The sequence below is a fragment of the Cordyceps fumosorosea genome (genome assembly GCF_001636725.1).
Source record: "Cordyceps fumosorosea ARSEF 2679 chromosome Unknown scaffold_30, whole genome shotgun sequence".
Classification (NCBI taxonomy): Eukaryota; Fungi; Ascomycota; class Sordariomycetes; order Hypocreales; family Cordycipitaceae; genus Cordyceps; species Cordyceps fumosorosea.
The window spans coordinates 168479-196159 of NW_017387330.1; the positions used below are offsets into that span (position 1 = coordinate 168479).

Genomic DNA, 27681 nt, shown 5'->3' on the forward strand with positions numbered 1-27681 from the left:
TTGTGTATTGGGAGAGCTTGGCCTGGTGTCTTGCTGCTAGTGCTGCGACCATCTTACATGAGAGGGGATTCTACTATACAGTGCCGCCTCCTTTTGGCATTTCTGTTCCTTCCAACTCCATCCAGTACGAGGCAGACAAGGTGAGTCGATATCAGTCCAAGTTCCTGCAGCAATAAGCGAGCCACTGGTGCCCCGCAGCAGTGCCTGGGCCGATTTCCGCGCCGCCGGGTTGATGGTCAGCACGGCCCTGACGAAGTCGATGAACGCGCCGACCTCGGCCCTCGACATGTCCGACGGCCTGACGAACAGGCCCTCCCGGCCGTTCAGTATCTGCTCCAGGCTTCGGGCACGCCAAGCTGGGGCCTCGAACCAGCGTCCCTATAGAGACTTCACTGAGCCAAAAAAAAAAAAAAAAAAAAAAAAAAAAAAAAAAAAAAAAACCCGGCCCCAGGTGTCTTGTCAGCGCGGGTAGCAAGCTTACCTTGTTCGTCGACGAATTCGGCTGAGCGTCGTCCCTTTTGAAGCAGGCTCGGCGGGAATGGACCGCACAGGCCAGCCATCTTTGCCAGGTGCTGCTCCTCATCGCTCCACGGCGCGCCGTCCGGCGCCACCTCGATAGAAGGGGACGATGCCCTGTACAAACCCGACCACCTGTTTCGAACAATGGTTAGGCATCGGCCCCGGGGAGCCGTGTGGTTTGGATGAAACACACGTACAAGACCCCCGAGGCTCCATATGTCGGCGCCCGTGTCCCAGGGGAGCACCGACGATGACTTCGGGCGCCCTCAGCGCCACGGGCTGGATTACATCCGTGCGGTGTTTATGCCGCCAGCAGGCTAAAAGGGCGGGTCAGTATATTCCCTCTTGCAAAAAGGTAGGTTTCGTACAAGGCCCAAAGTCGATGAGACTGATGCGCGGCGATGCCATTTCGGGGGTGAGCGGCCACGTCACGACCTCCTAGAGCGGGATTGCATCCTCGCACTTGGTTATCCGCGGAGCCCAAGACTCCAGATACTCCCATATAGTCTTTTCCGGTGTTGTTTCCAACGCCAACAGCACGTTCGCTGGCTTGAGCTCTGCTTGCCGTCTACGTTAGTCAGCTGAGCCAACTCGTTGTCCCCCCCGTGAACATCAGACCCGCGTGGATCACGCCGCACTCTCTGTGAAGAAGGTCCAGCGCCTGGAGGAGCTTGCCGCGTGATCTCCTCGACTACCTTCACCGGCAGCCTCCAGTCTTCGTGCTGGATGGCTTGGAAGCACAGGTGCGGCCCGAGCACGTCAAACACGAGGCCAGACGTGGTCCCCGTTCGGCCCCGCGTGGGGTGAACTCGTCGACTCGAGCAGGCGCGGCGTGCGGCCGCGGCCCGGATGGGCGCTGCCCCGAGACACCGCCGATATCTTGGACAGGATCTCGCGCTCAAAGACGTCGAGGATCTTGAGCGCCGCGTATCGCCGGCGTCTTTTCTGTCGTTGGTTAGCAAGCAAGGAAGTGGCCTTCACCGGGGAGTTGTGGCCTCACTTTGCGTCCCTCGCTAGCCAGGCGGTGGAGAGCTTGCCCTAATCCCAGTTTCCTCAGGACGGTGTTAGCGGTTAGAGTGGAACGTGTCGCCGAGCGAGACGCGATGAAAGCCGCCGAGCCGGTAATTGTCCGTCTCCTCTTCGAGGTATTCTCGTTCGAGGAATTGTTGTCGGGGCGGCTGAACAGGCGTCGTGGACAGGCGCCCCAATGATGGCGCAGAGAACCTCGAGGCTCTCCCGCAGACGTGTGAAAACCACGTTCTTATCAGGTTCATCGTGCTATTAGATCGTTGGAAGGTGATTGGAGTTCACGTTGTCGTGCCGTTGGTTGGACCTCGTTGTACTCACACGTGACGAGGACAAGGCAGGGGGGAATTGCTGTTGCTGCAAACATTTCTGTGCGAGGTGGCGCACATCTCTCAGGCATCTTTGTTTATTGTGTAGGAGGTTCGATGACGACTGCAGACAAGATGCAAGTTGGAGCGTGGTTGCTAGGCTGCTGCCGAGAAGAGCAATGCATATCTTCTGGCGCCCATTGGCCCTCTGAGTAGATCTCGATTGTCTGTCCCCTTCTAGCTTACCTATGAGCTTAAACCCAGGGAAATTGACTACTACGGGGTCAAATTTAACCACGGAGTGGCCTCAGACGACGCGGACCCTGCGTTTTTTCAGATCAACATCCTTGAGATGGAGGACGACGAGGGCGTGTACGCAAACGCCGTACGCTCCGGTGTCTGACAAGAACTTGCTGCACGAGGGTCAGACTATACAAGTGCAAGCAGATGGTGTGGATGATCTCGTACTGCGTAAGATCTCGAACGGCTGAAGAAGAGATGCAGGCGGACGCCATTGTGCGTGCGTGACAACAGACGCTACTTGTGCGAGGGAAAAGTGTATGGGGAATTTGCCTAGCTCTTGTATATATTCCTTACATTTCGTATCTGCTCCATGTATACTATGTTTTACATGTCTTTTATTATTTTTCTTTCATCTTTTTGCCAGTTTTTATAATTGTTTGTTGCAATTCCTGGAATTCGGGGATGCCACAGTTCTTCCGCCACACGGTTAAGTTGCCTACTGCAAACAACCAGTTCCCCTCCTCACAGTCCCAGATATCCCGCTCACAACCCCCAACCAACACCCCAATGCCGTCTAATAAAGATCGCCTCTATGTTGCCCTCTTCGCCAGAGCCGGAAAGAAGCTAAAGATGCCAGGTGGCGAGGACAAGTACGTAGTTTCCTCCCCCACACCAACAACACCCCCCCCCCCTTCTCGCATTCTTTTGCTCACACCCACCACCCAAGGTACCACTGGGCCCTCATCCTCGCGCCCAAGCACGACCCCTCCTCCTCCCAGGCCGGTCTCCAGATCGACGTCAAGAACACCCTCCGCCTCGTCGGCCAGCCCCCCCTCGCCGACACCTCCTGGCGCCTCGAAGTCGTCGACCTCGCCGCGCACCCGACCACGCGGCTGCTCGCGCGCGTGCTGTTCGCCAAGGTGCGCGACCGCGAGCGGCTCCTCACCCTACTCACCGGTGACGTACCGGTGCGGGCGGAGCGGGAGGGGTGGAACTGCGTGGCGTGGGTGCGCGAGGCGTTCGAGGTGGTGGTCGGAGGAGGAGGAGGGGAGGATGACGGGGGCGTGCTGGGGAGGCGCTTCGAGGGGGGCTGGGAGGAGGTGCGCGAGGTGGCGATGGGGTATGTGCGGAGAAAGCAGGCGGAGGGAAGGTTTGACGCGTCGTTTGACCAGGTGAGGGTGCCGACGTGGGATGCGCTTCGTGGCGTCGAGTTGGTGCCTTGAAGTTAAGAGTTCCATGTATGTAAACAGCACAGCATCTGACGACAAGGTGCGAGTAATACTAAGTGTATCAAGGGGACTGTACTCCGTACGGATAGTCTAATCATATCCAACCCCAAAGCTGTGGCCAAAGTGGCCCCTTCCGATTCCTTTTTCTGCTGTTCCTCTCTTCATAATACATGCGGGCGTCAAGTCTCTGGAGAGAAGCCATGTCACCCATCCTACATAGTTCAATAACAGAGCCTCGTTGGGTATCGTTATAAGCCAAATCCTCATCCCCAGGCCGACCAAAGCAAAAGAAAAAAGAATTGTCAGGAGCAAGTCCAAGAGCAACTCCGAAGTTAACGTCAGTTGTCGATTTATCATTTATTCGTTCGCTGCCTAAACGAACAGCTGCCGCTTAATAGGCTGAGCCACCTCGTTGCCTTGGCTGTCAGTCGGTCCTTGGGCGCCTTCTCCCACTTGCTTGAGCTTTTCCAACAGATGACTAGGCTCTGTTAGTAAACGAAACTTGGTCTTGTTGCATATAGCGATGTGGCCTACCTGATCGGCAGCAGTCCTCGGCTCTCGCTGACAGCCAATTGCATCCTGTCAACGAGCTGCTCGTGCTCTCGCAAATGCGCAGAGATGCGGTCGTCCAGCTCGTCCTCGCCACCGCCTCGCGCGATGAAGTCGCAGTCTAGCTGATCACATGCCCATGTGCCTTGATACCCCGTCGGCATGGGATCTGGCATCTTTTCTGCGAGGATAGTGAGGTTGACAAACCTATCTTCGTCATCGATAGCCTCGTGCTCGCTCGACGAATCAAGCGAGTCGCCGACCTGAAGCGCGCCATCAACTTCCTCATCGCCAGACTCGAAGCCCTCGACATCGCCCATGGTCTCGTCGCCGTCCTGGTCGGACCGGAAGTTGAGCTTCTTTGCCACTGGTTCGGTGTCCGTCTCGTCATCAAAAATCGCACGAGACCTCCTCTTGTTTGATTGGACGGGGCGGAGGCTTGATTTGCTGCCCACAGGTCGACCGGGTCGCTTGCCTATTCTGGGCGTACTTGGACTTTGCGACCGCGCAATTGACCGCGCAATTGGCCGCGCCGGCTCAAGCGTCGCGTCGCTCTTTCGGGTGCGGTATGGGCGCTGTTCTCTGGGCACAATGCGAAAAGGCAGGCTATCTGCGCTCAGCGCATAATGTGCAAACTTCTTCTTTGAGAGATCCACAAGCCAGTCATATACCTCTCCATTTTTATACTTGTCATGGTCGATGGCTTGGAGAAGAGCAGCGGCGTTGTAGTGCAGAACTTCCTCAACGGGGCGTTTGTGGGAGCCTGGTGTGCTGTCTTTGTAGGTCGGGAATCGGTATTGAAAGTACAACTTGTTTAGAATGCCGGATACTTTAACTCCGCCTTTGGGGTTACTCGAGTCGAAACAGTTCTCAAGCGCGGTTAGGACGGTCTGGAATGGCGAGTCTGAATCGGCAGCTACAGGCGTAGGAGCTGGTGGTGCAGGTGGGTGTACACTTTGTCTGGGGTGTATTGGGATAACCGTCTGCGGCTGTTGGGCAGCACTAGCAGAGCGACGCGTCGTCCGAGTCGTGAATGCACGTTCATCGATCTCTTCAATGCTCTCACTTTTCCTCGACAGGCTCGTAGTTGCTCGAGGCGGCGGCTCAATAAAGGATGGAGATCTCGTACGCTGACGTGGGTTCTTTTTTGCGTTGTCGACTTTCTCAAAAAGAGCCTGTGATATTGTTAGTTAATGAGCGTGGTTCGACGCCATCACAAGAGACGTACCCCGTTTTTAGACTTGATCCATTTATAGAATGCAGAGGCTTTCCAGTCTACTACGCTATCGTCTTGCATGAACTGGGAGATGAGAAAAATGGCGTGTTTATTGCATCGCGCAACAACGTCTTCATGTGTTGAGCCATCACCCACGGCAGCGGCATACTGTTTTTTGAAAGTTAGACGGAAGCGAAGAGGAGCGTGGATCATACCTGGTGGAACATTGACGCTAGAACGTCCTTCTGTGACGATGGCGACTTGGACTTTTTCCCGCGTGCCGGCTTCTCGTTCAAGGCCTCAGTGGCATCCATGATACTGTAGTAAAGGGTCGTTGCCTGGCACATGGTGTCGTAGGTCGCCTGGTAGGCCGCACAGGGCTGAATCTCAAACCAGCCGGCGCGGCCTGATACCCAAATTTGAATCGCTCCGTCGTTCGTTTCTCCCACAGAGTATAGTAGACAGTGTCTGATTTCAACTGGGATCGGGGATCTTCCGCGCACAAGGACTAGGGATGGCGCATGTTAGCAGGGCTGTAGACGGTCGACAGAATACAGGAAGCAAACGAACGGAATCGTTTCTCATCGCCTGAGAAGTGGAGGTATCCGCGCACTATGAACGGGCCATTCGGGACAATGTTCAGCGCATTCTCGACCGTGGTGCCATCGCGGTTCAGGACAATTGCGTCGCGCAGCTGGAAGATGGGCCAGCTATCGCTAGGCTCAGCCTTGGCCACGGAGCGCAAGATTGACGCTTCCTGACGCCATTGGACATGCCCATCATCGAGGCTTTCGACGCTCGAGGTCGATGCGCGGCGAGTGCGCCCAGTCATGATGGCGGCAGCGATAGCAGCATGGGCCGAGGAAGGAGAGCGTGCGTCGTGGTCTGGTTGGTTGTTGGCCAGCGGGCGGGGGAGACTGTCGCGTTTGTGCACACGTCGCGTCTGGAGGCTGCTGTCGGCGTACTATGGAGGCTAGAATATAGGGAGTAAAGAGATACTTGACGACGTCGTCTAGGCAGCGTAGGCGAGCAATGGTACACTGGTTGAGGGGAGTGAATGATGGGGGTAGGCGAACGTGGCAACATGACGATTTTCGGCAACAACGCCAGCGTTTGCCTCTCTACGCGTTTTGGTGTAAAGTGGTGGGGCAACAAGATATGTAGGCAAAGCAGGTTCGCAACTTTTGGTTGAACGTGACGAAGCTACCGTAGGTACCGGGGCTTGCTGATTTTCGGACTTATTTTAGTCAAGTACATACATATACGCTTTCATATGAAGGAACATGTTTCCAACATAATCTCAGCCCTTGTCATGGACGACAAAGGTGTAACAACCGTGGGGGCGGCTTCTCCAATGCGATCACAGTGCGAACAACGGTGCGCATCACAGTGCAGTCACCCGTTCCTTCCACCAGCGCTGGCGTTTTCCTGAGCCTACCAACTTTACGAATGCCATCGCAATGGTATCCGGGAAGATTGCTTAGACGCGGATTCAATATCAAAGGTCATTCGGTGGCTGCATTCTCGGTCAACAGCCCGTTGGCTCGTGCCTTGCGGAATCTTGACACCCCAAGATCAAACGAAGCAACCTCACGCGCGGATGCAGCTACGGTAATTGTATTGTATACCCCCTTTCCATCCGGTAAAGATGCTCGGCCGGCCAAAGCAAGGCCCGATTCTTCCCTCCTCATCCACGGCCGCCTTGCTCTCGATCTAGCGCTGGACCACTGTTTCCTTCCCCGGCCGAAGTCACTGCGTGCCACTGCAATCACCAACTGGCCGAGATCCTTTGAGCAAGCGGGCGGCTATTCCTACCCAGCCCGTTGGAAGCTGGAAAAGAGGTCCTGCGCCGTTCAACTCTTGTCTAGGTAGCAAACGCCCTGCACTACCTCATCGCTGCTTAATTGGGTTCCGCAGCATCGGCCCTCGAAGCGTCATCGTCATGTCTAGTACTGCGTAGAAGTCTCTGGGCAACTCATCGCCATGAGAATCAACCCTCGCACCTTGACCACTCACAATGCGCTGTTGTCGCATCATCTCTGTCCCGTGCCCTCCCCCCTGGCCGTCACGATGAATTGCTACGGCCAATTACCGAATGGCATGCTGCCAGGAATCCGACTATGTTACCTGGGTGCCTGTAATGCAATACCACCTTGCAAGATCGTTTTGAGGGGGGGGTAAGAAGACAGCCTTTTGTGGTTCGTGCGGCTCTTCTTGGTCTTTTCTCTGCTTGAGCGCCATATGCCCGGTTCTTTTACATCTCAGAAAGCCTGGACCAAGTGCTCGAGGAGACAAGAGTCTTGGTAGAGGAACCGTGCTAACTTGGACCCGTGAGTGTATGCAGTGGCTGCAAAGGCAGACAGGCCGTGGCGTCAAGGAAAAGGCCAATGAACTCACTCAGTATTTTATGTAAAGAAGAGGCGGTCTATATCTGCAAGCTGACGGTAATTTGGATGTACGTGCACGGGATAGTTGCAAGGTCGTGGCTTTTTTTGTCCGTGGGATTCTAGGATGTCCTTCTGGTGCCTCTTACATGCCACTGCCTTTGAAACTGACTGACAACTGACGGCAAAGAGCTCATCACATTGCGCCGGCTATTGAGCCGTCTTCCGCGCCGCGTTGCATGTTGCATGCATTTCGAAGAATATAGAGAAAAGCCTGCATCACTGCATGTGATACATGCAGTCTCTTTGCATCCCCTGAGCAGGCCTGCAAGGCGCTGGCGAGTAGGGAAAGCCGGGGCGGATGGACTGATGGTTCACCCACTCCCGCGATTCGCGCAACCAAGAGGTTGAAGGAATATGGGTTGAAATTGATCTACTCATGGCTCAATATTTTTTATTCCTTTTTTTTCACATTCCTTCCGCATCCGTGTTTAATGACCGAGGCTTTCGCAACGGCACCGTGACCATGTTGCTCGGTCGTATGCATGGGATGACGTCCGCTTACGTTGAAATCATAAACACGAATTATGAGACTAGACGCATGTGAAGCTTGAAGTTGAAGAGCCAGCGTCTGCGCGCGGCATTGTCTTATTATTATTTCGGTGCCTTTGGTCAACAAGACAGAGCAAACCAAGCTCGGCGACTACCCAAATTGCCAGGCATCAGGTAGCCGTCATGCTCGTCACCGCCAAGTTATCAATCGTCGTCGGTGGGCGCAAATCCTACCTTTAGAAGTATGAGAAGCGAGGGGGCTAAATAACTAGCTAATCCATTGAGTTTACCCAGTTGGAAGTTGGATAGTACATACATACATACCTATACCCCTGTGTCTGTGTACCAACTAGTTATGTACGTATGCACCAGGGTCTCTTTCCGCAACGTAAAAATCACGGAACCCTGTTTCAGAGACAACTTGGGGTCCATATTGGAGACAACCTACCCGAGGGTGGCGCCTTGTTTCGGCCGTCGTCCGATCGAGCACGGGTTTGGTTGCTGCTTGCGCCTTCTGGCCCATTGCCCCGTGACGTGAATACTGCAACTGTCTGCATTCACCCGCCTTTGAACTGAACCTTGTCCAGAGAGGTTAGTTAGTTTGATTAGTTGAAATTGTAAGCAGCGGAAGGATCCTCCGTCAACTCTTTTGGTGGAGTGAATCCGTGGAGCCCGAACATTGTATCGGGGACGCCCGTACTCTGGTCTCTCGTTCCTTTCCGCTTCGACAGGGGGGGCCTTGTCGAGTTGGGCATACTAATAGCAACAGCTACAATTTACATAAACTCCGTCGATCGCGGACATGTCGGAGTCTTGGACAGCTCTATTGGAGTTGACTTTTTTTTTTCTTTTTTTTTAATAGCCCCCGCCGTCCAAAGATAGAGAGCACATACGGAGTACATGCCCCGTAAATGTCCAGCGACGCATGAGAATGGTCCACGGCCCCCATGCATATACCGAACATTATACGGGCAAGTATAGTGACCTGACCTCCATGTTCGATGAGTCGAAGAGCGGCGCCCACCATAGACTGGTGCTAGCGGATGCATCGTCAACTAAATTAGCTTCCAAGCCAGCCAATTGCATAGCCCAGGCAACTCCTCAAAAGACGGGATAACCCCGAGAGAGAACGGGAGGGAAGGGAAAGAGGTCTGATATTCGTAAGCAAATGGACTGGTGTCCGAGTTCCACTACCGAGACAACGAGAGATCTCGAAACTTGTTTCTACTAATATTAGCTTGCTGGTACGGATACACGCCGATCCTCGCCACAACCCTGGTCTCCGGGGGATGGACGTGCAGCGTAACTCTCGCAGGGATTTGCTTTTCCAGGATCCCTAATAATAACTCTGGGTTTTCTTTGTCCGTCTGTTGCGTAACCTCGGGAAGCCAGAGTAAAAAGGTCAACCCTATCTCTCCCAACAACCCGGTGTGTGCAACCAACTTGACTTCAGTCGGAGATGGGCAAGGATTTACCCCGTCTGTCCGTCCACTACTTTCGCCTTTGCTAACATGATTAATTAAAGCCGACACCGTCCTTTGCGTCAACTGGGGTCAACTGGGGTCAAGCCAATACCAGTGGTCTGGTCACATCGCGCTACCACACACTACTAATACGTTATGGACGTTACCATTTGGGGAACCCCCCTCTCTTTTGGAAGAACAGACAGAAGAAGCTCGACTTCTTGTCTCCGTCCTTTGCCTGCCCCGGTAATCCGCCGCCGCCGCCACCGCCACCGGCCGACGCTGCTGCCCGTCGTCACAAATGCAAATACCCGCCCACCACCGTGACGCACCGTGATGAAGCCAAAGCCCAGGTTGGTGGTACCGGTGGGAAGTTGTCATGCAGAGAGGACCGTGACAAGTGCATACCCCGTATGTATCCATCCCAGAGCCACTGCACCGCTGTGGCCTCGATCCAGCAGCTGCAGCCTCGACCTGCTACTCGCTCCCCTCAGCATGATCCCTACGCGATGCTACCTCCCATCACCATCGTCCCTCCTGACTCCCTGCACGCCACAAGCTTGGGAAAGCCTGCGAGTGATCCCGTCCCTCACCACCAACTTCACCCCTCCCCCCCCCCCCCTCTTCCCAGCTCCCGTCATATTATCCCACTAGCCCTGGCGCTTACTCCATAACGAAAGTGGCTACCCGGTGAACTTCCATTCTCACTCACTCACTGCCCTTCTCAGCCCCGACAATCTGGGCCACCGGCATTTTCTTATTAGTGTCGCCCTTGACTCCATACTCGCTCGTCTCACCTCCGGTTCACCCTTTCGTCTCTCTGTTCCTCATTACCCAATGGGTCCCCGTAGCCAAGTTGCTGTACTCTTATGAGGCACAGACTCACTCACAGCTCACTCGACGCACAACACAACTCGAGTCTTGTCCCTGCAATAGTAGACAGTCTATATAGTCAGCCTCAACAACACACACACACACACACCTTCTCAGCTCCTCGACAAACCCATTAAACAGGCTTCCCAACGTCAGACTGCACGGCCCTTTCTTTTCCTACTCCACTTTTAGCCATTTCACGAGTCAATCTCACTTACTCGGAGACCGTTTTTGAGGCTTGAAGAAATTCGTAATTCCTTCCAAATCTCAAACCTGTACACACCTCTCCGTCGCATCATGGCCGCCCTCCAGCGGCTCGAGGGCGAGCTCCCGCCGCCGCAGGACCTCAGCCACCACTTCTCCAAAATCACCAAGAGACGGACACCCAGCTCCATCAAGGAGTTTTATAGGTTCTTCGCCATCCCAAACATCGGAAACCTCGGTGGAGGTACGAGCAGTCCCGTCCCTTGTCTTCTCTTCTCGTCGTCGTCGAGTATGAGGCGAACGATCCATAGTCACTGACCCGAGGCCTTTTTTTCCTTTTCCAGGGCTGCCGAATGACGAGCTCTTCCCCTTTGACACGCTCGAGGCGCAGACAGCCAACCCGGACCGCTACCAGTGCACGCCGAACCACCCCGTGTCCGCGCGACAGGACCACCGTCCGATGCCGACTCACCCGTCTCGCACCGCCGGCAAGAAAGCGCCGCCGCCGGAGAGCGACATCAACGCGACCTCGTGGCGCATCAAGGTGCCCAAGTCGACGCCGCAGGCCGACCCCGTCAAGCGCGTCGACCTGTCCACCGCGCTGCAGTACGGCACCGCCGGCGGCTACCCGCCGCTGCTCTCGCTGCTGCGCCAGTTTTCGTGCGAGCTGCTGCACCCGAGCGTGCCCTACCGCGGCGGGCCCGAGGTCATCATCACCTGCGGCTCGACCGACGGGTTCTCCAAGACGGTGCAGCTGGTCAGCGACGCCTGGGACCCGGACCACGAGCCCGTTGAGGCCCGCCCCGGCATGCTCTGCGAGCGCTACGTCTACAATAACGCTCTTGCCTGCGTCGAGCCCCGGGGTGTCCAGGTCGTGCCGATCGACACTGACGCGGACGGCATGCTGGCGGCGGGGCCCGGCGGTTTGGAGGAGGTCCTGGCGAATTGGGATCCGCGACGGGGGAGGCGCCCCCATTTCATGTACTCGGTGACCATGGGCCACAACCCGACGGGTACGGTCATCCCGGTGAGTCGGCGACGGGAGATTTACGCCATCTGCCAGCGCTTTGATGTTATTATCGTCGAGGACGACCCGTACTGGTATCTGCAGTTCGCGTCCGCCCCGGAGCGCGAGGCCGAGTCCAGGGGCCATGCGGCCAAGCCGGCCGTGCCGTACACGCCGGCAAAGTCGACGGGGTACGACTTTCTCGATTCCCTGGTCCCTTCGTACCTGAGCATGGACGTGGACGGTCGGGTCATCAGGCTCGACACGTTTTCCAAGACGGTGGCGCCCGGCTGCCGGTTGGGCTGGATCACCACGCAGCCTGCCTTTATCGAGCGTCTGGAAAGGTAAGCGTAGACCCTTGCCGTCCTTCATCATCGCCAAGCGCCGGCAACGCTAACAGTCTGCTTCAGGATCACCGAGACGACCACCCAGCAACCGTCCGGCTTCGTGCAGGCCATGGTCGTCGAGATGCTGATGGGCCCGACCCAGAAGCACAAGATCCAGTCGTTCCAGCAGCTGAGCGCCGCGGACAAGGCGTGCTACCGCGGCTGGGAGCTGGACGGCTGGGTGCGGTGGCTCGAGGGCCTGCGCGGTGTCTACGAGCGGCGCATGCTGCGCATGTGCTCGCTGCTCGACGAGAGCCTGTTCCAGCTGAAGCAGTCGACGCCCGTCAGCGCGCTCGAGTCGGACTGGGGCGTCATCACCAAGACGCGCATCACGTCCTACGACTGGCCCCGCGGCGGCATGTTCGTCTGGGTGCGCGTGCACCTCGAGAACCACCCGCTGTGGCAAGCTTCAGGGATCTCCGTCCCGGTGCTGGACGGCCCGGCGCTCGCGCAGGCGCTGATGATCTTCCTGACGCACAAGCCGCAGCTCGTCATCGCGGCGCCGGGGACCATGTTCGCGGCGACGCCAAAGGTCGCGGAGGAGACGGCGTGGGCGTACCTAAGGCTGTGCTTCGGTACGGAGACGGAGGACAACATCGAGCCCTGCTCGCGGAGGTTCGCGGCGGGGTTGCAGCGGTTCTGGCGGATCAAGAGCGTGCGCGAGATGGAGCGGCTGGTGGCGGAGCTGAGGTCGTCGTCGGCGAGCGAGTCGGAGTTTGAAGACCTGGCGAATCTGGGCTTTGATGGGGATGATGAGTGAGGGAGAGGGGGAGGGACGAGGCTGCGGGCGCAAGGCAAACAAAGTACATACATGCAGCCAGCCGGTTTGGGGGGGCCACCACATTTCGATACCACCCAACGTCAAGTACATAGATAGATAGATGGGATGAAAGCCGCTACGAACCGGTTACGAGGAATGATTAGATATAGCGCATTTGAAAAGTTGCACAGTTAATTAGGTGGAAGAATTAGAGTAGAGAGGCATCAGAGGCACAACGCAAGTCAGAAATAGTGAAAAGAGACAAGTCTGTTTTTATCATGAATCACTCTAGTTCCACATGAATTATTTAGTTAATCCGGTTCAAGAATAAGGTAAGGTATTGGTGGCACAATGCAAGTCGGCAAATATTAAAAGACAAGTCTTCTAATGTTCAACTCTTCACTCTCGTGCAAGATGAATTGAGCAGCTCAAGTACAGAGCCGCATGCAAATAGCAAAATGTAACAAGTCAAGAAATTCCATTCCTTTTTTCATGCCTGCACTACGACTATAAACAAATCATCATGCATGTCCACACTGCACACCCAGTATGACCAAATCTTAGTTCTGCTTCTTCTGGGACTCCTGGGCAAAGACCTTGGCGTAGGGGTTGAGGCGGAGCATGACCTGCTTGTTGCGCAGCGGGTTCTTCTTCTGGACGCCCGTGCGCTTGGTGGTGGCCTCGCCCTTGGGGGCGTTGAGGGAGCTCTGGATCTCGGACGAGTTGATGAGGCGGGCGAGGTCGGCCTGGGACACGACGTTGGAGGGGAGGAGGAAGTCGCGCTTGTGGGCCGAGGCCTCGGTGGTGGAGCCGTAGATGTCGTCGAGCGCGCGGAACGCGGCCGAGGTCCAGACGATCAAGCGGCCGAGGTGGCCGCCGGGCGCGAGCTGCAGCAGGTTGAGCGCGTTGACGGGGCACGTCTCCACGCCGGGCACGTTGCGGAAGCCCTTGACCAGGTCCTTGCCGTCGGCCTCGGGGTGGAAGACGACGAGCGGGCCGCGGCGCTGGCGGTGGCGGCGACCGCGAAGCTTGCCCTTGCCGGCGCGCAGCTTCTTGGAGCCGCGCACCTTGTCCAGGTCGGGGCCGGCGCCGACGGCGCGGAGGAGCGCGGTAGCGGCAGCGGTCTTGACGACGGCGTCGGCGCCAACGACCTCGGAGTCAACGACGAGGGGCACCTCGGCGACGGTCATGATCTGGTGGCCGCGGGCCATCAGGAGAGGGGCGACGGCGGAGGCGGCGAGCGCGGAGCAGGTGGCGTAGCGCTTCTGGCCCTGGTTGATCTTGACGTGCCACTTGCGCCAGATCTTGGTGGGAGCGAACATGCGGCCGGAGCGGCACATGTTACCGAAAGCGGCCTGACCGGCACGGTGAGTACCAGAGCCAGAGACACGGGGGATACGGGCAACAGCACGACCTGTGAGAGGTATGTTAGTCGTTGGTTCTCGTTGGCTCTCGGTGGTTGTTTGACGGCGGTGGAAAAGCTGCTTCGATTCCGCCACAGGTTTCAGTCGGAGGCTTGTCACCTGCAGAAAGATTTCGTCGTGGCTATCCTCCTTTCGAGACTCTTTCTCGCGGCGGTACTCGTTGCAGCATCTCAACCCCGCCTCTCAACAGGCGCATCACTAACCAGTTCCCCAGGACTCAGCAGAGGTCTGGTGACCGGCCTTCTCGCTCACGGAGTAGGGCTGGCGCTTGTTCTTGGCCATGCCGGTGTGCACCTTCTGGACAATATCGGGACGGATAGGGCTCGAGAAGACGGCGGGAATGGCGTGGGTAGCTCCGGTGGGAGCACCATCTTTGCCGATGATAGAGACGGTAGGTCGCGAAGCCATTGCGAATGATTTGGGGGACTAGGACCTGGACGAGGAAGAGATTGTCAGTATCGAAGGGATGTGATGGTGCTTCTATGCGCAAGGGCCGTGTCTGGGTGCGCGTACCTCGATCGTCGACGGCTTAAAATTTGGTGATGCAGAGGGCGGAACCTGCGATACTGCGGCGCGCACGATAAATTTCACCCACAAATTTTTGCCCTGCACTGCTCAATTTTTGCAGTGTTTGGTGGGCCACGACCCTAACAGTGGGGTGTTGGTGTGAAAGTCACGTGTAGGCCTTCGCTTGGCTGGTTCGTCTCGAAATGGTCAAGTCCCACTTTCTGCCGTTTTGGGCGGACGTGTAAGTGATCGAAGGTTGAAGGTTGAAGGTTGAAGGTTGAAGGTTGAAGTTATCATGTTAGGCATTGATTTTGCTATTTTTTTGGGATATCCTCTAATTTTCTGGGACTTCGCTGAGTCAGTGCCTGGAGTTGCCTCGAAAATTTAGTTGCTCCCTGTTGTGAGGCCTATAGATCTGTGAGATTTGTCTCCAGGAAAGTCCTCGCAATGGGTGCGATACGCGCAGACCATGCCATCCGATATTCTACAGCAAGATATTAATATTCTTGAAAACCTCAAGAATAAAGGTATGACGTGAAACGCATATGTTTCGATGTTGTTTTACCTCCACTTCTTTTTGACCCCGTTTTCTGAACACTCTATGGTCTTCTCATGGGACAGTATTCGGGTAATGTGGCTAGGCGCCTCCCATGGCGGTGCCAAGGCAGATGTCCAGCTTTTTCACATACCCCGTGCCATTTGTTCTTGGCGACTCCGATGTACATAATCCGAGCACTTAATAAAGATATGCGACTTCCAAGAAGCTAAGAGGCTGATCAAGCCCAATGAAAGGTTGCGAGGAAGATTGGGCAGGGCGAGCACTCGATAAAAATATGCAAGCTCAAGAAGCCAATAGGCCGATCAAGCTCAACGAAAATTTTCCGAAGAAGATTGGACAGGTTAAGTACCTGCTGTCTCCCACTATACTTCTCACCAGATGCAAAGACACCATCTGTGTCTGCTTGCTCAAGCGGAGTCGCGCACTTGTGATAGTTGCTCTGCCTCATCTTGTCGCATCAGCGATTCTCTGTAGGCTTTCAAGATACACATTGCGTAATTCCAGCCGCAATTCTACTAAAGTATAACAAACTGGACACCTACCGCTGGGTGCTCGAGGCAGAACGGGGAAGATTCGGTGTCACAAGGGGGGGCATGGCTGCGGACAAGCCGAGCGCATCTCGGCATCGAGCCTTCTCGACAATATCGAGGTAAATAGTACATATAGTAACATGGTGTCTCAAGAGACCGCCACGATCCTATAGGCTCCAATGACAAAAATGCTTACCGGCCATCTCTGTCCCGGCCTCGACGGGCAGCCACGCATGTTGGCATGATTTCACCACTCGTTACCAACTCATGGCCGCATTTTGGGCCTCACAGTAATGTAAATAACGCAACACACCATACTACTTCCACCCACCGGGACTAGGCTGCGAAGAAGGTGGTATGATGGCACAAGTCCGAGGGACGGAGACCAAGAGGACACACCACGGGGCCAGTTGGCGAAAATGAATCAATGCATAGACAAATCCTATTAAGTATGGTACTTTTTGTATTTCTACCATATTTCAAAGCGACATTTTGGTTCAGAAATGTAGACTTGGCAGGGTACCATGCGCCTCCAGGAGAGTAGCGAGGGAAACCCTGCATACAACCCAAAAGTTGTGGAGGTTCTGGAGTACATTCTCGCCATTTACTACTGCTCCTTGCTTATTTATTTCTCATAATAATCTTTATTCTCAATGCTAAAGAACACTGGCCATATCCAGCTTCCATAGGTCCCGCGGATTTGCACGGGAATCTTCATCATCATTCAGGCTTGAGGGCTGGCTGCAAGTCTTGCTCCGACAACGGCTCCACGATCGCTGTCAATAGCATTGTTCACGGTTTATTTCCAATCCATAGTACAAAAATACCTCATTTTGTAGAAAGGAAGATCTTAGTCAATTTTCTAGGCCAGGTGTGCCTTCCCCCACGACATTGTCATAGGGGTGCAGGTAGGTGTGTACACCATGAGCTGACTTGTTTGTGGAAGATAGAACATTAAGAGCAAATTGTCATTCGCTACCATGGCTACAATTATGTTGCGTAAGATGTGCAATACTTGAAATGGTGGCCACCATTTTATAGTCACCGGACAACTGGTACATCAGCATCGGGCTGGGACGGCTGCTGCCACCACTCACACAGCCAAAGCGGTAAGGCAGCCAACCTTGCTTCTACGGAACTTCCTGATACATGCTTATCTTTCAACCCTCCATCCAAGCGCTGAGAGCACTATCGAGTCCCTACTACGGTAGGTCACGTGTGCCTACTCTCGTCCGCGCCTAGGAAGAGCCAACATTCGACACGGCCATCCCCAGTCGCCTCTAGGATTGCGGAAATTTTTAACGGACGCAAATCATTCCGCCACAGATATGTATTTGCTTTTTCCTTTTTCCTTTCCCTTCCTCCCTCCGCAACAGCTAGTCAACGGAGCGCTGACAAGAAGATGGCCAACCTCAGCGGCGCGTTTTCACCTTCACCAAATCCACAGCGCCGAAGAGGCGAAGCCCTTCATGACTGCTCTGACGACCGCCGGCCTAGGGGATGTTCTCTCCGTGAGCAACGGTGAGTTTCTACTTCTTTGTATATCGCCCGCACGATACACGGCAGTGAACTGACGGAGCAAACAATAAAGAGCAACTCGACGTAAAGTGGCGAGAATTTGGCCGCGACGGGGCCAAACTCGAACAATGGGCAAGTCCAACACCCCACCTCCTTCCATACTGAGAGACTTCCACTGACTGATTTTCCCCCCTTCGTGACAGCTCCTTGACCTCGTCATGTCCTCGCAGATTCCTACACGAAATGCTATGTAGTTTTCCTTTCTTCCTTTCCAAAAGTGAACTCTTGGCTTCCTCGAATGGCTAGGAGAAAGGTTCGACTGCTCCCTATACAAGACGTTGTGTAGTTTTTGCTTTCTTTCGGGACGTGGACAGATGACTCCCAGCCCCGCGCATCTTTCCCCGTCTCAATTGTTTGGCAAGGTAGTGGCGATCCGCTCTTAGCATAAAAGTTTTTTTCTTCTACAAAATACATTCTTTATATACAAGACAAATTCTATACATTTTAATTGTGCGCCTCATCGTGCTTCCGTGGAACGGTACATGTATACATGAGCTTGAACCCTTGGATGTCCAGGATCGTTACCAGTCACTATTCAGTTTCTACGCTAAATACATTTTGAATAATTCATTCAATTGAATCAGCTTGGTGCGTTTTTTACAGAATTCTTTCAAATCAACTTCTTCAACTACGTACAAGACAGCATGTGGATGGCTACCTGCTAGTTATGTAAAGTAAGAGAACGGGGAAGCTCGCTGGCCCGCAGTCAGCTTCTCATAATAACTTTTTAAATGAATTAAAAATAAATCAATATAATATTCATTTCTCTCTTCCGGTGCTTTATTCATACCCCATGATACCCATTGCTCATACTATTCTGTAATGCTCACTTCCAACTTACTGCTTAGGTAATCTCCAAGATCCCACTCGTCCTGCAAACCTTTTCTGTTCGTCACAGGGTCCTCTTCACTTTTCCCTTCTCCAACATCACGACAGACGACACGGCAATGCCCGTCTCACACCCCAAACCCTCTCAACACGTCGCCTTCTTGCAATTCTGACCATATCGCTGTCCGCTGGGAGTCATTTGTGCCCCGACAGCCCTGGTCTTTCTGCGAGAACGCAACCCCACATAACACACACAAAATGCTGTAGATTTCCTTTTATCCGGACTATAATTGGGCTGTTTTGACCTCACTCTCCGTGGTATTCAGCTCTCATTCCATCCGAAGACAAACCTTTGCCACTGATCTTCTGCACCCTTCGCTTCGCGAGGGGGGCCTGGTGAACTCGACGCTGCGTTTTCAAGCGGGAGTTCATAGCACAGCAGAGCGTCAGACATTTATTCTTCCCTCTTTTTAGTCACGTTCCAAATTAGAGAGGCAATTGTGTGCGAGAAGGGGAGGGAGGGCGGCTGCCCTCCTTCATTATATTGTCTAGTTATTCCAAGTCCCGTACTCGCCGCTGGGCCAATCCCACCATGGACAAAATGCCCCTGGGATACAGTCCCCAAGTACTCGCGGACAAAACCATTGCCACCTCTCTGATTTTTTGTCTTTTTTATAATTGTCATCCACGGACTCCTCGCTTCTTCCGCTTGGGTATATCGCCTTCATATTCCCTCCTTAGCAATCAGCAACAGGTAACCACCTTGTTAGCCCATTGTCCTTCGTTTCTTGAATACCTTTGTAAAACTTTGGCGCTTCGCTCGACAGCCCATCCGCTTGCCAATCCTTCATTGTCCATCCGTTAAACATGAGTGATATCATCAAAAAAAGGTACCATGCCGACAGCCCCCCGCGCTTGGCAGCTCACAGCCGCGATAAACCAATACCTGCCCCAATATAAAGTGTCAAAAAGCGCATAGCGAATGCGCATAGAGTCGGTTGAAAGAGACCACCAACACCAAAAGTCTTCAACTTTTCTTCTTGGCATAGCCATGCATAAAAGCTCATCCAAGCCTCTAGCAAACGGCAATTCTGCTTGCTGCCGTCCAATGCGTGGTTCTTCTCTCATCGTGTAGCAGCCCAAGGTGCTACCGAAAATCGCCCGTCCAAGCGGACTCGTGCAAAAAACGCGCGCGACGTCTATGCAACTGCGCCGATATTAAAGGCGCAGTCTTTGTGCATTCCCTTGCACTCAGGCAAATTGCCCCGATTAGGCTGTAATCAGTCGTAGGTTCATAAGCAATGCAGCCCAGTTCGCCGTTCCGTCCATTCGCCAAAGAATTCGTGCCAATATTGTACAATCCAACATGGCTGTATAGTTCCCTTCCCCATTCCAAAAGAAAAACAAGTAAAACATGAAGAAATGGAGCAAAATTCGCAAACAACTGCTTGCCCATGCTCCAAATATGCAGTTTGAAAAGAAAACTCCCTCTCCCATCACCCATCACCAATCGCGTTGGTGTGGTTGGAGATTAATTTTGAAGTTGGGCAGGGCCGCGACCACGGCCACCGCCACCACTGCCACCGCCACGACCACGGTAGCCCCCGCGGCCACGGCCACGTCCACGGTTACTGTAGTTGCCATTGTGTTGCCCCTGGGTCTGCCAGTTACCCTGTTGCTGCTGCTGGGGTTGCTGGGTCGCGAGAAGCTGGCTCGGTTGCTGAGGTGCGGCTTTGGGGAGGTTTGAGATGGGGCGAGGAATATTCTCCGGGTTATCGTACACGTAAAGGCTCTTGTCAATGTTCGCAGGAATAGGCTGGATTTCAGTGCCAAGATCACGTTCGATGTTGTAAAGGTTGAAGCGGTCTTCCCAGTTGATGAGGTTGATAGCCAGACCAAGATGGCCATATCGACCGGAGCGACCAATTCTGTGAAGGTAGGTTTCGGCATTCTTTGGGAAATCAAAGTTGATGACAACATTGACAGCTTGGATATCAATACCGCGGGTCAACAGGTCGGAGCAGACAAGATTGCGGCAAACGCCGTTGCGGAAGTCGTGGAAAACTCGGTTACGGGCGTGTTGCTGCATGCGCGCGTGGCTGTAAAAGCACGAGTAGCCAAGTTCGGTAATTTTCTTGGCAAGCAGCTCGACGCGGTTCGTGGAATTGCAGAAAATGATGGACTGGTTGATCTGCAGCTTGGAGAAGAGGGTGTTTAAGCAGTGCACCTTTTGCTTCTCCTCCACAAACGCGTAGTATTGGGTGATACCACGGAGTGTGAGCTCGTCCATCAGATTGATCTCATACGGGCTGGTCATGTTGCGGTCGGAGAAGTCCTTGACGGACAGAGGGAAGGTGGCGGAGAAGAGCATGACCTGGCGGTCCTTGGGGTGGAACTGGAGAAGCTGCTCAATTGTGGGCGTGAACTCGGCCGACAGAAGCTTGTCGGCCTCATCCATGATGAACATGGGGCACTCGCTCAGATCAGCAACATTCTTTCCTGCCAAATCGAGGATACGGCCTGGTGTTCCGACCACAACATGGACAGGCTCCTGAAGACGAATAATGTCATCGCGGAGGCCCGTACCACCGGTGGTGACCATGACATTGACACCAAGGTGTTTGCCGAGCGTCTTGCAGACCTGCGAGGTCTGCATGGCGAGTTCTCTGGTGGGGACGAGGATGAGACATTGAATCTTATTCACTTTCGGGTTGATGCGTTCGAGGGCGGGGATAACGAAGGCGGCCGTCTTGCCGGTACCGTTTTTGGCTCGGGCGAGGACATCGCGTCCAGTCAGCGCAACAGGGATAGCTTCTTCTTGAATGGGGGACGGTTTTTCAAAGCCGGCTTCAAAGATGCCCATAAGGAGGTCTCTCTTGAGCGCAAAGTTTTCGAAATCAAGGCCCTTCGTTTTCGTGACATCCTGCAAGCGAGGGCGGTTAGTTGATGGTTGTTAATAGCTGGCGAGTAGCAGATAGCACGAACTTCCGTTTGTTGCCTGTTGTCCTTGGCGGGAATCTTCAGGTTCTTCTTCCAGTCATCACCAGCAGCAGGTGAGGAGCTATCGCTGCTATAGAGGGAGAAGACGCATGTTAGCCGGAGCTGTAAAGCGATCAGGTTGCATGGGTCAGGCAGGATCGGACCTGATTTGAGCGCTTCTGAGCTTATCCACTAGTTGATCTGTCATGATGCCGTGAGCCGCCGGCGGGCAGTATATAATGTATCAATGGTTGTGGGGGACGAAATCGTGCGAGGATAACGATAAGCCAGTGCAAAAGAAGCTGGCTCTCGTAGCGCGGATGTGGTTTGTTGGCCGTAAAAGCAGCGTTTGAAGGGATTCGCTGCCGGCAAGGTTTTTTTCGCCTCGGCAGGAAAGACAAAGCGCAAGGGTTTCAGGAGAGAAATGTGCGGAAAGTGCAAAGAAAGATCGCTTTCTTGATAATTTAGTTGCGCTGGTACTGGTGAAGCCCTGAATTCGTGCGGAAAGGTGTAAGGTGTAGATTGTTGGAGAGGAGGTTTCGGTGAGATGTTGCTTGGGAGGAAGGTTCTAGTTAGGCGGGCTTCTGTACGGTTAGCTGGGAACTAGTTGGAGTTTGAGCCTGACAATCGGGTGAGATCGGTCACGTGAACGCGGGGTTGCCGGTCACTGGAGCTGGAACAAACAAGTTGCAAGGGCAAGCGAGATGAAGCGAGATGAGGTGGAATATAGGCGATGAATGCCAGTGATGGATGTGTCTGTTATTGAATTTTCGGAATGGCGGGTCGATGCTCATTTATAAGGAAGACGAGGGACGGGTGCTGGTGCTGGTGCTGCATCGCCAGTCACACTCTGTCAGACACCACCCCCCAGCCACCACCTTACACGACATGCAGCAAACAATGCAAAACCCAGTATTTTGTATTTCATTTTGTATTTCATATGCCTGTAATTTTTGCGCATTTTATAGCTAGATATTTTTATGATCTAATTCAAGCCAAGTGACACGACAGACAATATTGATACTTGATCAGTTTCCAGTCATCTTACACGACATACCACAACCCGCATTCGAGCAGCACTTAAATCATTTAATATGTATTCTCTATGCAAAGTGTCTATCGATGCAATATGATATAAGTGTCACAAAAGAGACAATTGAAATTGGGGACTAAACTCACTCCCCAAGTAAATACACAACGTTACTCATACAGACTTATTGGTAAGTCGTCCTGTACGCCCTAGACTTTTAAACACACACACAAAAAAAATTTCGCCTTTGTCATCAATTACAGCTTCATGCCCATGGCCTTGGCCACGCGCATGCTCTGTCTCATGCTGAGGTCCAGCATAATCTCCTCGCTGCCGCCGGGGATGGCGTAGGCGCGGACGTCGCGGTACAGGCGCTCGACCTTGGCACCCTGCCCGCCACGAGAGTAGGCGAGGCCGCCGAAGATCTGGCTGGCCTCGCGGGCGCAAAACTCAAAGGTGAGCGTGGACTGGGCCTTGAGGCCGGCGATGGGCCCACCAAGCCGCAGCATGGCCTCGGTGTCGGGCATGCGCTCGCACTGGTAGACGACGTTCTCGAGCCAGTTGTACGAGGCCTCGACCTGGCGCGCCATGTGGGCGAGCTTCATGCGGATGACCGGGTGGTCGATGAGCTTCTTGCCAAACGTGCGGCGCTTGTTGGCGTACTTGACCGACTCCTCGAAGAGCACGCGGGAGAAGCGCAGCGACTGGATGATGATGCCGATGCGTTCGTGGTTGAAGTTGGACATGATGACGCGGAAGCCCTGGTTCTGCTTGCCGAGCAGGTTCTCGACGGGCACCTTGACGTCCTCAAAGGTAACGTAGGTGGTGCCCGAGGACCAGACGCCCTGGCAGTCCATGCGGCGCGTGCTGACGCCCTCGGAGCGCTCGATGAGCAGCAGGGAGACGCCGTTCATGCCGGGCCCGCCGGTGCGCACGGCCGTGGTGAAGTAGTCGGCCCAGATGCCGTTGGTGATCCACTTCTTCTCGCCGTTGACGATGAAGTGCTTGCCATCCTCGGTCAGCTTGGCCTCGCAGGTCAGGTTGGCCACGTCGGAGCCGGCGTCCGGCTCGGTAATGGCCAGGCAGATGCGCTTGTCGCCGCTCAGCAGGCCCGGCAGCACGCGGTCCTTGAGCGCCTGCTGGCCGAACTTGATGACGGGCGGCGCGCCGATGCCGTAGCCGCCGATCAGGTTCCAGATGAAGCCGCCGGAGCCGGTGCGGCACAGCTCGTCCGTCAGCAGCATCTCGTGGAAGAGGTCCCACTTCTCGGGCGCGACCGACTTGACGCCGCTCGCGTACTCGGTCGGGTACTTGACGCCCAGCAGACCCGCCAGGTACCCGCGGCGTCCCATCTCCTTGTAGACCTCCTCGGGCACGCGCTTGGCCTCGTCCCACTCGGTCACATTGGGCTCCAGCTCGGTATCGACCCATTCGCGGACCTCGGCGCGCAGCGCGGCGTGCGTCTCGTTGAAGTACGGCGAGTGCTGGCCCTGGTACCAGCCGGGGTCGCCAAAGGGGATCTGGGCGCCGAAGGGCTCGAGCGCGTCGGCGCTCTCCTCCTCGGAGCTGGCGCGCGACACCTCCTTCTGGGCCGCGGCGACGGTCTTGGGCGAGGGCTCCGGCACGGGCTCCGGCGCGGGGGCGGGCTTGGGCTTGGTGTCGAGGGAGCCGACGTGCAGGCGGCTGTGCCACTTCTTCAGGATGCCCTCATTGTGGTACTTCCAGAACTGCTTCGAGGCGTCCTTGCCGCCGACGCGCTGCAGGATCTTCTTGCCGCCGGGGTGGTCGTCCTGGAACTTGGTGACATCGTAGACGTCACCGTCGACGATGATGTAGAGATTGTCGGCCTTGTTATGCGTGGCGACGTCGCTGACAGTAAACGTCTTGGACATGGTGTCTGCGTTGTGAGTGTAGTAGACAGACTACGTGTTGGTCGGGGAGGGGGTATAAGGGTATAAAGGGGAAGGAAATGCGATGATGAAGAGAAAGAGGAAGAGAGCAGATGGCTTTTAAGAGGCGAGGAAAGTGGAGGGAGGGGGCCGGCAAGGTTTTGTAGAGAATGATCAGGTGTAAAAGGTGGCTTGTGAAAGAACAATGCGGAGGCTTCTGATTTGATGAAACCTGGAGTATGGGAACTGGAAGAACGGGGTTCAGCTTATTAGAGAAGTGGGATAATCAAGAACTCGGCATGGAGAGGTTTGCTTTTAGCTCAAGGGTCGGTCAATCACATGCGACAATGACGGAACCAGCGGGCGGGTGTCTAGAGTAGCAGTGCCTTGGGGAGTCGGGAAGCGCCTCTCGCTCAGTATAGGTAGGGTTTTGCGAGCACTGCTTGCTACGTATTATACACTTGACTTGCGCTGGAAAAAGTCGACAAGTCTTGACGTCTTTCTAATCTCGGCTAGGATGAACAAGATATCTATCTCATAGCCCAGCTATAAGCTGTCACAGGTTTCACTGAATTCATCACGGGCGCATTCCTGGGGCAATACTCGGTCAAAAGCACCCATTCAGTCATTCCTTGGCCTAACTTACTGGGTTGCGGTACAAAAACCACGTAGTAACCCGGCTGCTGTGAGTGGTCCGGCGCATGACCTGCCACAGCCGGCGCCCCGGAAGCAGCCTGGGGAGGCTAGAGGGAGGCTCTGCTGGCATGTGAAAGCAGACACCACAGCGCTTCGGTATTGGCAATTCCACTGGGCCAGTTTGTCGCGCCATGCTGTCCCCATGGGCTCTGCAGTGGAGTGGATTTTTTGAGCGTCACTTGCCGAGGCTGAGGCTCTGCAGACAGCGATTATGGCCAACGCACATGTATGTGCACGGGACCATATGTATCGGTGAGACACTTGTTATTGGACATGCAGTTTTACTTACGCGCGAAAGATGACTGGCTAGTTTTGTTTCATTTTATTTCATTTTCTTTTCTTTTCTTTTCTTTTCCCCTTCATCTCACCCTAACTACCAGACAGCGCATACATGCTGGACACCAGCTGACCGAACCTGACAATCCCTTTTGGGAAACCATGTCCGGGGGAGCCCACCCGAAAACTCCGGGGTGAGGCAACCGAGCCGCCGGCACCGGCCCGCCCATGCAACGGAAATTGGGCCTGGGGCCATAGAAGGCACAAGCAAAGACTGCTTGTCGGTGATTCCTTCAGTGACATATGACTAGCTGCAAAAAAAATATAGGAGTATTCTACATCCTCCTAAGTCCTGCCCATCACAATAGCTGCAGGCCGCTCACAGTACCCAGCTTGCATCATGCCACTTCCGCCGCTGGAAACCTCATGCATAGGAAGACAACGACAATGACCTGTCCGTGCAGTGCTAATCAAGAAAAAGAATTATTCGTTTCCGCAATGGGACCTACAGACTATGCTCTCAGTCATTCCTCTGATCCCGAACCGTTGTTACGCCGTGTGTTATCCGAACAACAAAATGCCAAAAGATGAAACCCTCATGAAAGCAATAATCGTTTACATTTTTACCTCAGTCCACCAGCCATCGTCTCTCCCCCTCCCCTCTCAAGCCCCTCGCGGCTTCCCCTTGCTCGCCGCCTTGTCCTTCTTCTCCTGCTTCAGCTTCTTCTTCTTCTCCTCGTTCTTCTCCTCCAGCTTGCGCTTGTGCGCCGCCCGCTCCGCCTCCGTCTTGGGCACCACCTTGAAGAAGCCCTCCAGCCGCGCCTGCTGCGAGCTCTTCAGGTTCTTCTCCAGCCGCGCCCCGCCGCTGCGCACCCGGTCCTCCGAGAAGCCCTTCTCCGTCACCAGGAACTGCACCAGCCCCTCCATGTCCGGCTTCTCCCACCGCACGTCGCACAGCGGGTCGTCCGCCGGCCGCACGTCCGGCGAGAAGAAGAGGTCCCGCGCGTCCTCGAACGGCCAGTCCTCGGGGATCGTGTACTTTTTCTTGGAGTCGTTGTTCATCGCCTCGACCACCTTTTCCAGGCTGCCGTGCTCGCGAATGAGCTTGAGGGCCGTCGTGGGGCCGACTTTCGGGATAGGGTCGAGGTAATCGCAGCCGAGGAGGATACAGAGGTCGACAAACTGAGGCACCATGTTAGCAACGGTTAAGTATTGTAGAGCCTCGTTTGGCATGCAGCCCGGCCAGCAGAATCCGACTGTAGATTGAGCCTACCTGTTTTCTCTCCATGTTCAGCCCCTCGAGAACCTTGTCCAGGTGAATCTCCTGGATGGGCTCCTTGCGCTGCTCGCTAAACGTCAGGTGTCTCAGCAGGATCGGCGAATCAAAGCACAGCGTGTCCATGTCCTCGCTTGCCGCCGCGTACACCTTGTCGGCCTTGGCCAGCACCGCGCACTGCGCCTCGGCCTCGGTCGGCGCGACAATGTACGGGATTCCCATCAGCTTGAGCAGCCGCTGGCACTCTGCGTTGTGCTCGCGCGTGACCCGAACAGTGCGCCGCGAGAACTTCTCCACATCCTCAGCCGTGCCCGTCTCCTTGGCCTCCTCCAGGCCCTCCTGCGCCGTCTGCTTGCGCTGGAAGCGCTTGGCCAGCTCGCCCGACTTGAGCTTAGGCGGCGCCCCGTCGAACACGTACAGCGGCTTGATTCCGTTGTCCACCATCCGCAGCGTCCGGTAGAACATGCCCATCAGGTGCGATGTCGTCTCGCCCGTGTCGTTCATGAGTTGCTGCCCGTCGGACCGAACAGCGATGAGGAAGCTGTAGATGCTCATCGACGCATCCTATTTTCTCGGAAAAATAATCTAGTAGTTAGCTGCAAATTCACATGGTACTTGTACGTCTGCAGTGAGGAGCACGCACGATGGCAACTTTGCGACCGAAATGTTGCTTGATTTCGCCTTCCTTGATGGCATCGGGAGCTTCCTCCTTGATGATCTGGAAAAGCTGTTTGATACCCATGATGTCAGTCGGGAATTTGGAGCTTCCTCCGCCGGTCAATGCACAAGATCAATTCGATTCGCGATGGAAAGAATAAACGGCCACGGAAAAGGTGAAGATTGTCTCTGCAAACGACAAGTTAGAACGCGCGCGTCGCGTGTCGTGGGAACCAGCTTTAAGTGGTTCCACTTTTCTCGCGACGTCGTCAATGGCCACTTTGGGAGCACCTCACGAAGCTATAAGACGTCTAAGTAAACCGTGTTTAATTTCTTCCTTTTTATTTTATGAATATTTGCAGCTACGAGAAAATGTATCACCGGAGCATCGCCAATGCCGACATGAAGAGATAGGCCCTGCTACTCCAAAGCTCCGCCAGTGGGAGACGGCTTCATAGCTTGGAGAGCAAGTTGTACCAGGTCAGGCTGATGGCATATAAAACGAGCTTCTACTTTCCACTGCCTCATCCCGCCACGTAGAAAGCCCGTGCTCCAGTGATTTAATGAAATTGATATACCGCTCGGAATACAGAGTCGTCAAGGATTGATCTCGCCTTGCGCTCCACCTTGCCGTGCGGAACAAGAAAGCAATCTACAGCATGGGCAAGCCATTCACGTAATGGTGGACGCATCAGCGTCTCATTTGTGCTTTTTATACAAGTCCTGGGGAGCGA

General features: G+C 54.6%; 9 protein-coding genes across 9 annotated transcripts; 2 read left to right on the top strand and 7 right to left on the bottom strand.

Moving 5' to 3' along the window:
• Positions 1-151: 151 nt before the first annotated feature.
• Positions 152-927, bottom strand: ISF_08446 (hypothetical protein; the record flags this gene model as incomplete). Its single annotated transcript, XM_018852049.1, has 4 exons — positions 152-378; positions 482-651; positions 713-836; positions 888-927. The coding sequence occupies 4 exons, from the start codon at positions 925-927 to the stop codon at positions 152-154; spliced, it is 561 nt and encodes a 186-aa protein (XP_018700792.1).
• A 351-nt stretch (positions 928-1278) lies between these two features.
• ISF_08447 (hypothetical protein) lies at positions 1279-2368 on the bottom strand (the record flags this gene model as incomplete). The annotated part of the gene is made up of 3 exons (XM_018852050.1): positions 1279-1464; positions 2176-2266; positions 2322-2368. The coding sequence occupies 3 exons, from the start codon at positions 2366-2368 to the stop codon at positions 1279-1281; spliced, it is 324 nt and encodes a 107-aa protein (XP_018700793.1).
• A 295-nt stretch (positions 2369-2663) lies between these two features.
• ISF_08448 (hypothetical protein) lies at positions 2664-3319 on the top strand (the record flags this gene model as incomplete). Its single annotated transcript, XM_018852051.1, has 2 exons — positions 2664-2746; positions 2824-3319. 2 exons carry the CDS (start codon positions 2664-2666, stop codon positions 3317-3319), a joined length of 579 nt encoding a protein of 192 aa, XP_018700794.1.
• Positions 3320-3697: 378 nt separating this feature from the next.
• Positions 3698-5922, bottom strand: ISF_08449 (hypothetical protein; the record flags this gene model as incomplete). Its single annotated transcript, XM_018852052.1, has 5 exons — positions 3698-3803; positions 3860-5049; positions 5103-5258; positions 5306-5598; positions 5661-5922. The coding sequence occupies 5 exons, from the start codon at positions 5920-5922 to the stop codon at positions 3698-3700; spliced, it is 2007 nt and encodes a 668-aa protein (XP_018700795.1).
• A 4737-nt stretch (positions 5923-10659) lies between these two features.
• ISF_08450 (aromatic amino acid aminotransferase 1) lies at positions 10660-12718 on the top strand (the record flags this gene model as incomplete). Its single annotated transcript, XM_018852053.1, has 3 exons — positions 10660-10810; positions 10911-11916; positions 11983-12718. The coding sequence occupies 3 exons, from the start codon at positions 10660-10662 to the stop codon at positions 12716-12718; spliced, it is 1893 nt and encodes a 630-aa protein (XP_018700796.1).
• A 560-nt stretch (positions 12719-13278) lies between these two features.
• On the bottom strand, positions 13279-14550 carry ISF_08451 (60S ribosomal protein L4; the record flags this gene model as incomplete). Its single annotated transcript, XM_018852054.1, has 2 exons — positions 13279-14132; positions 14346-14550. The coding sequence occupies 2 exons, from the start codon at positions 14548-14550 to the stop codon at positions 13279-13281; spliced, it is 1059 nt and encodes a 352-aa protein (XP_018700797.1).
• Positions 14551-19675: 5125 nt separating this feature from the next.
• ISF_08452 (DEAD-like helicase) lies at positions 19676-21331 on the bottom strand (the record flags this gene model as incomplete). Its single annotated transcript, XM_018852055.1, has 3 exons — positions 19676-21067; positions 21130-21214; positions 21288-21331. The coding sequence occupies 3 exons, from the start codon at positions 21329-21331 to the stop codon at positions 19676-19678; spliced, it is 1521 nt and encodes a 506-aa protein (XP_018700798.1).
• Positions 21332-22410: 1079 nt separating this feature from the next.
• On the bottom strand, positions 22411-24045 carry ISF_08453 (acyl-CoA dehydrogenase; the record flags this gene model as incomplete). Its single annotated transcript, XM_018852056.1, has 1 exon — positions 22411-24045. One exon carries the CDS (start codon positions 24043-24045, stop codon positions 22411-22413), a length of 1635 nt encoding a protein of 544 aa, XP_018700799.1.
• Positions 24046-25677: 1632 nt separating this feature from the next.
• Positions 25678-27032, bottom strand: ISF_08454 (DNA-repair protein rad2; the record flags this gene model as incomplete). The annotated part of the gene is made up of 3 exons (XM_018852057.1): positions 25678-26196; positions 26288-26854; positions 26934-27032. 3 exons carry the CDS (start codon positions 27030-27032, stop codon positions 25678-25680), a joined length of 1185 nt encoding a protein of 394 aa, XP_018700800.1.
• Between the last annotated feature and the right edge of the window lie 649 nt (positions 27033-27681).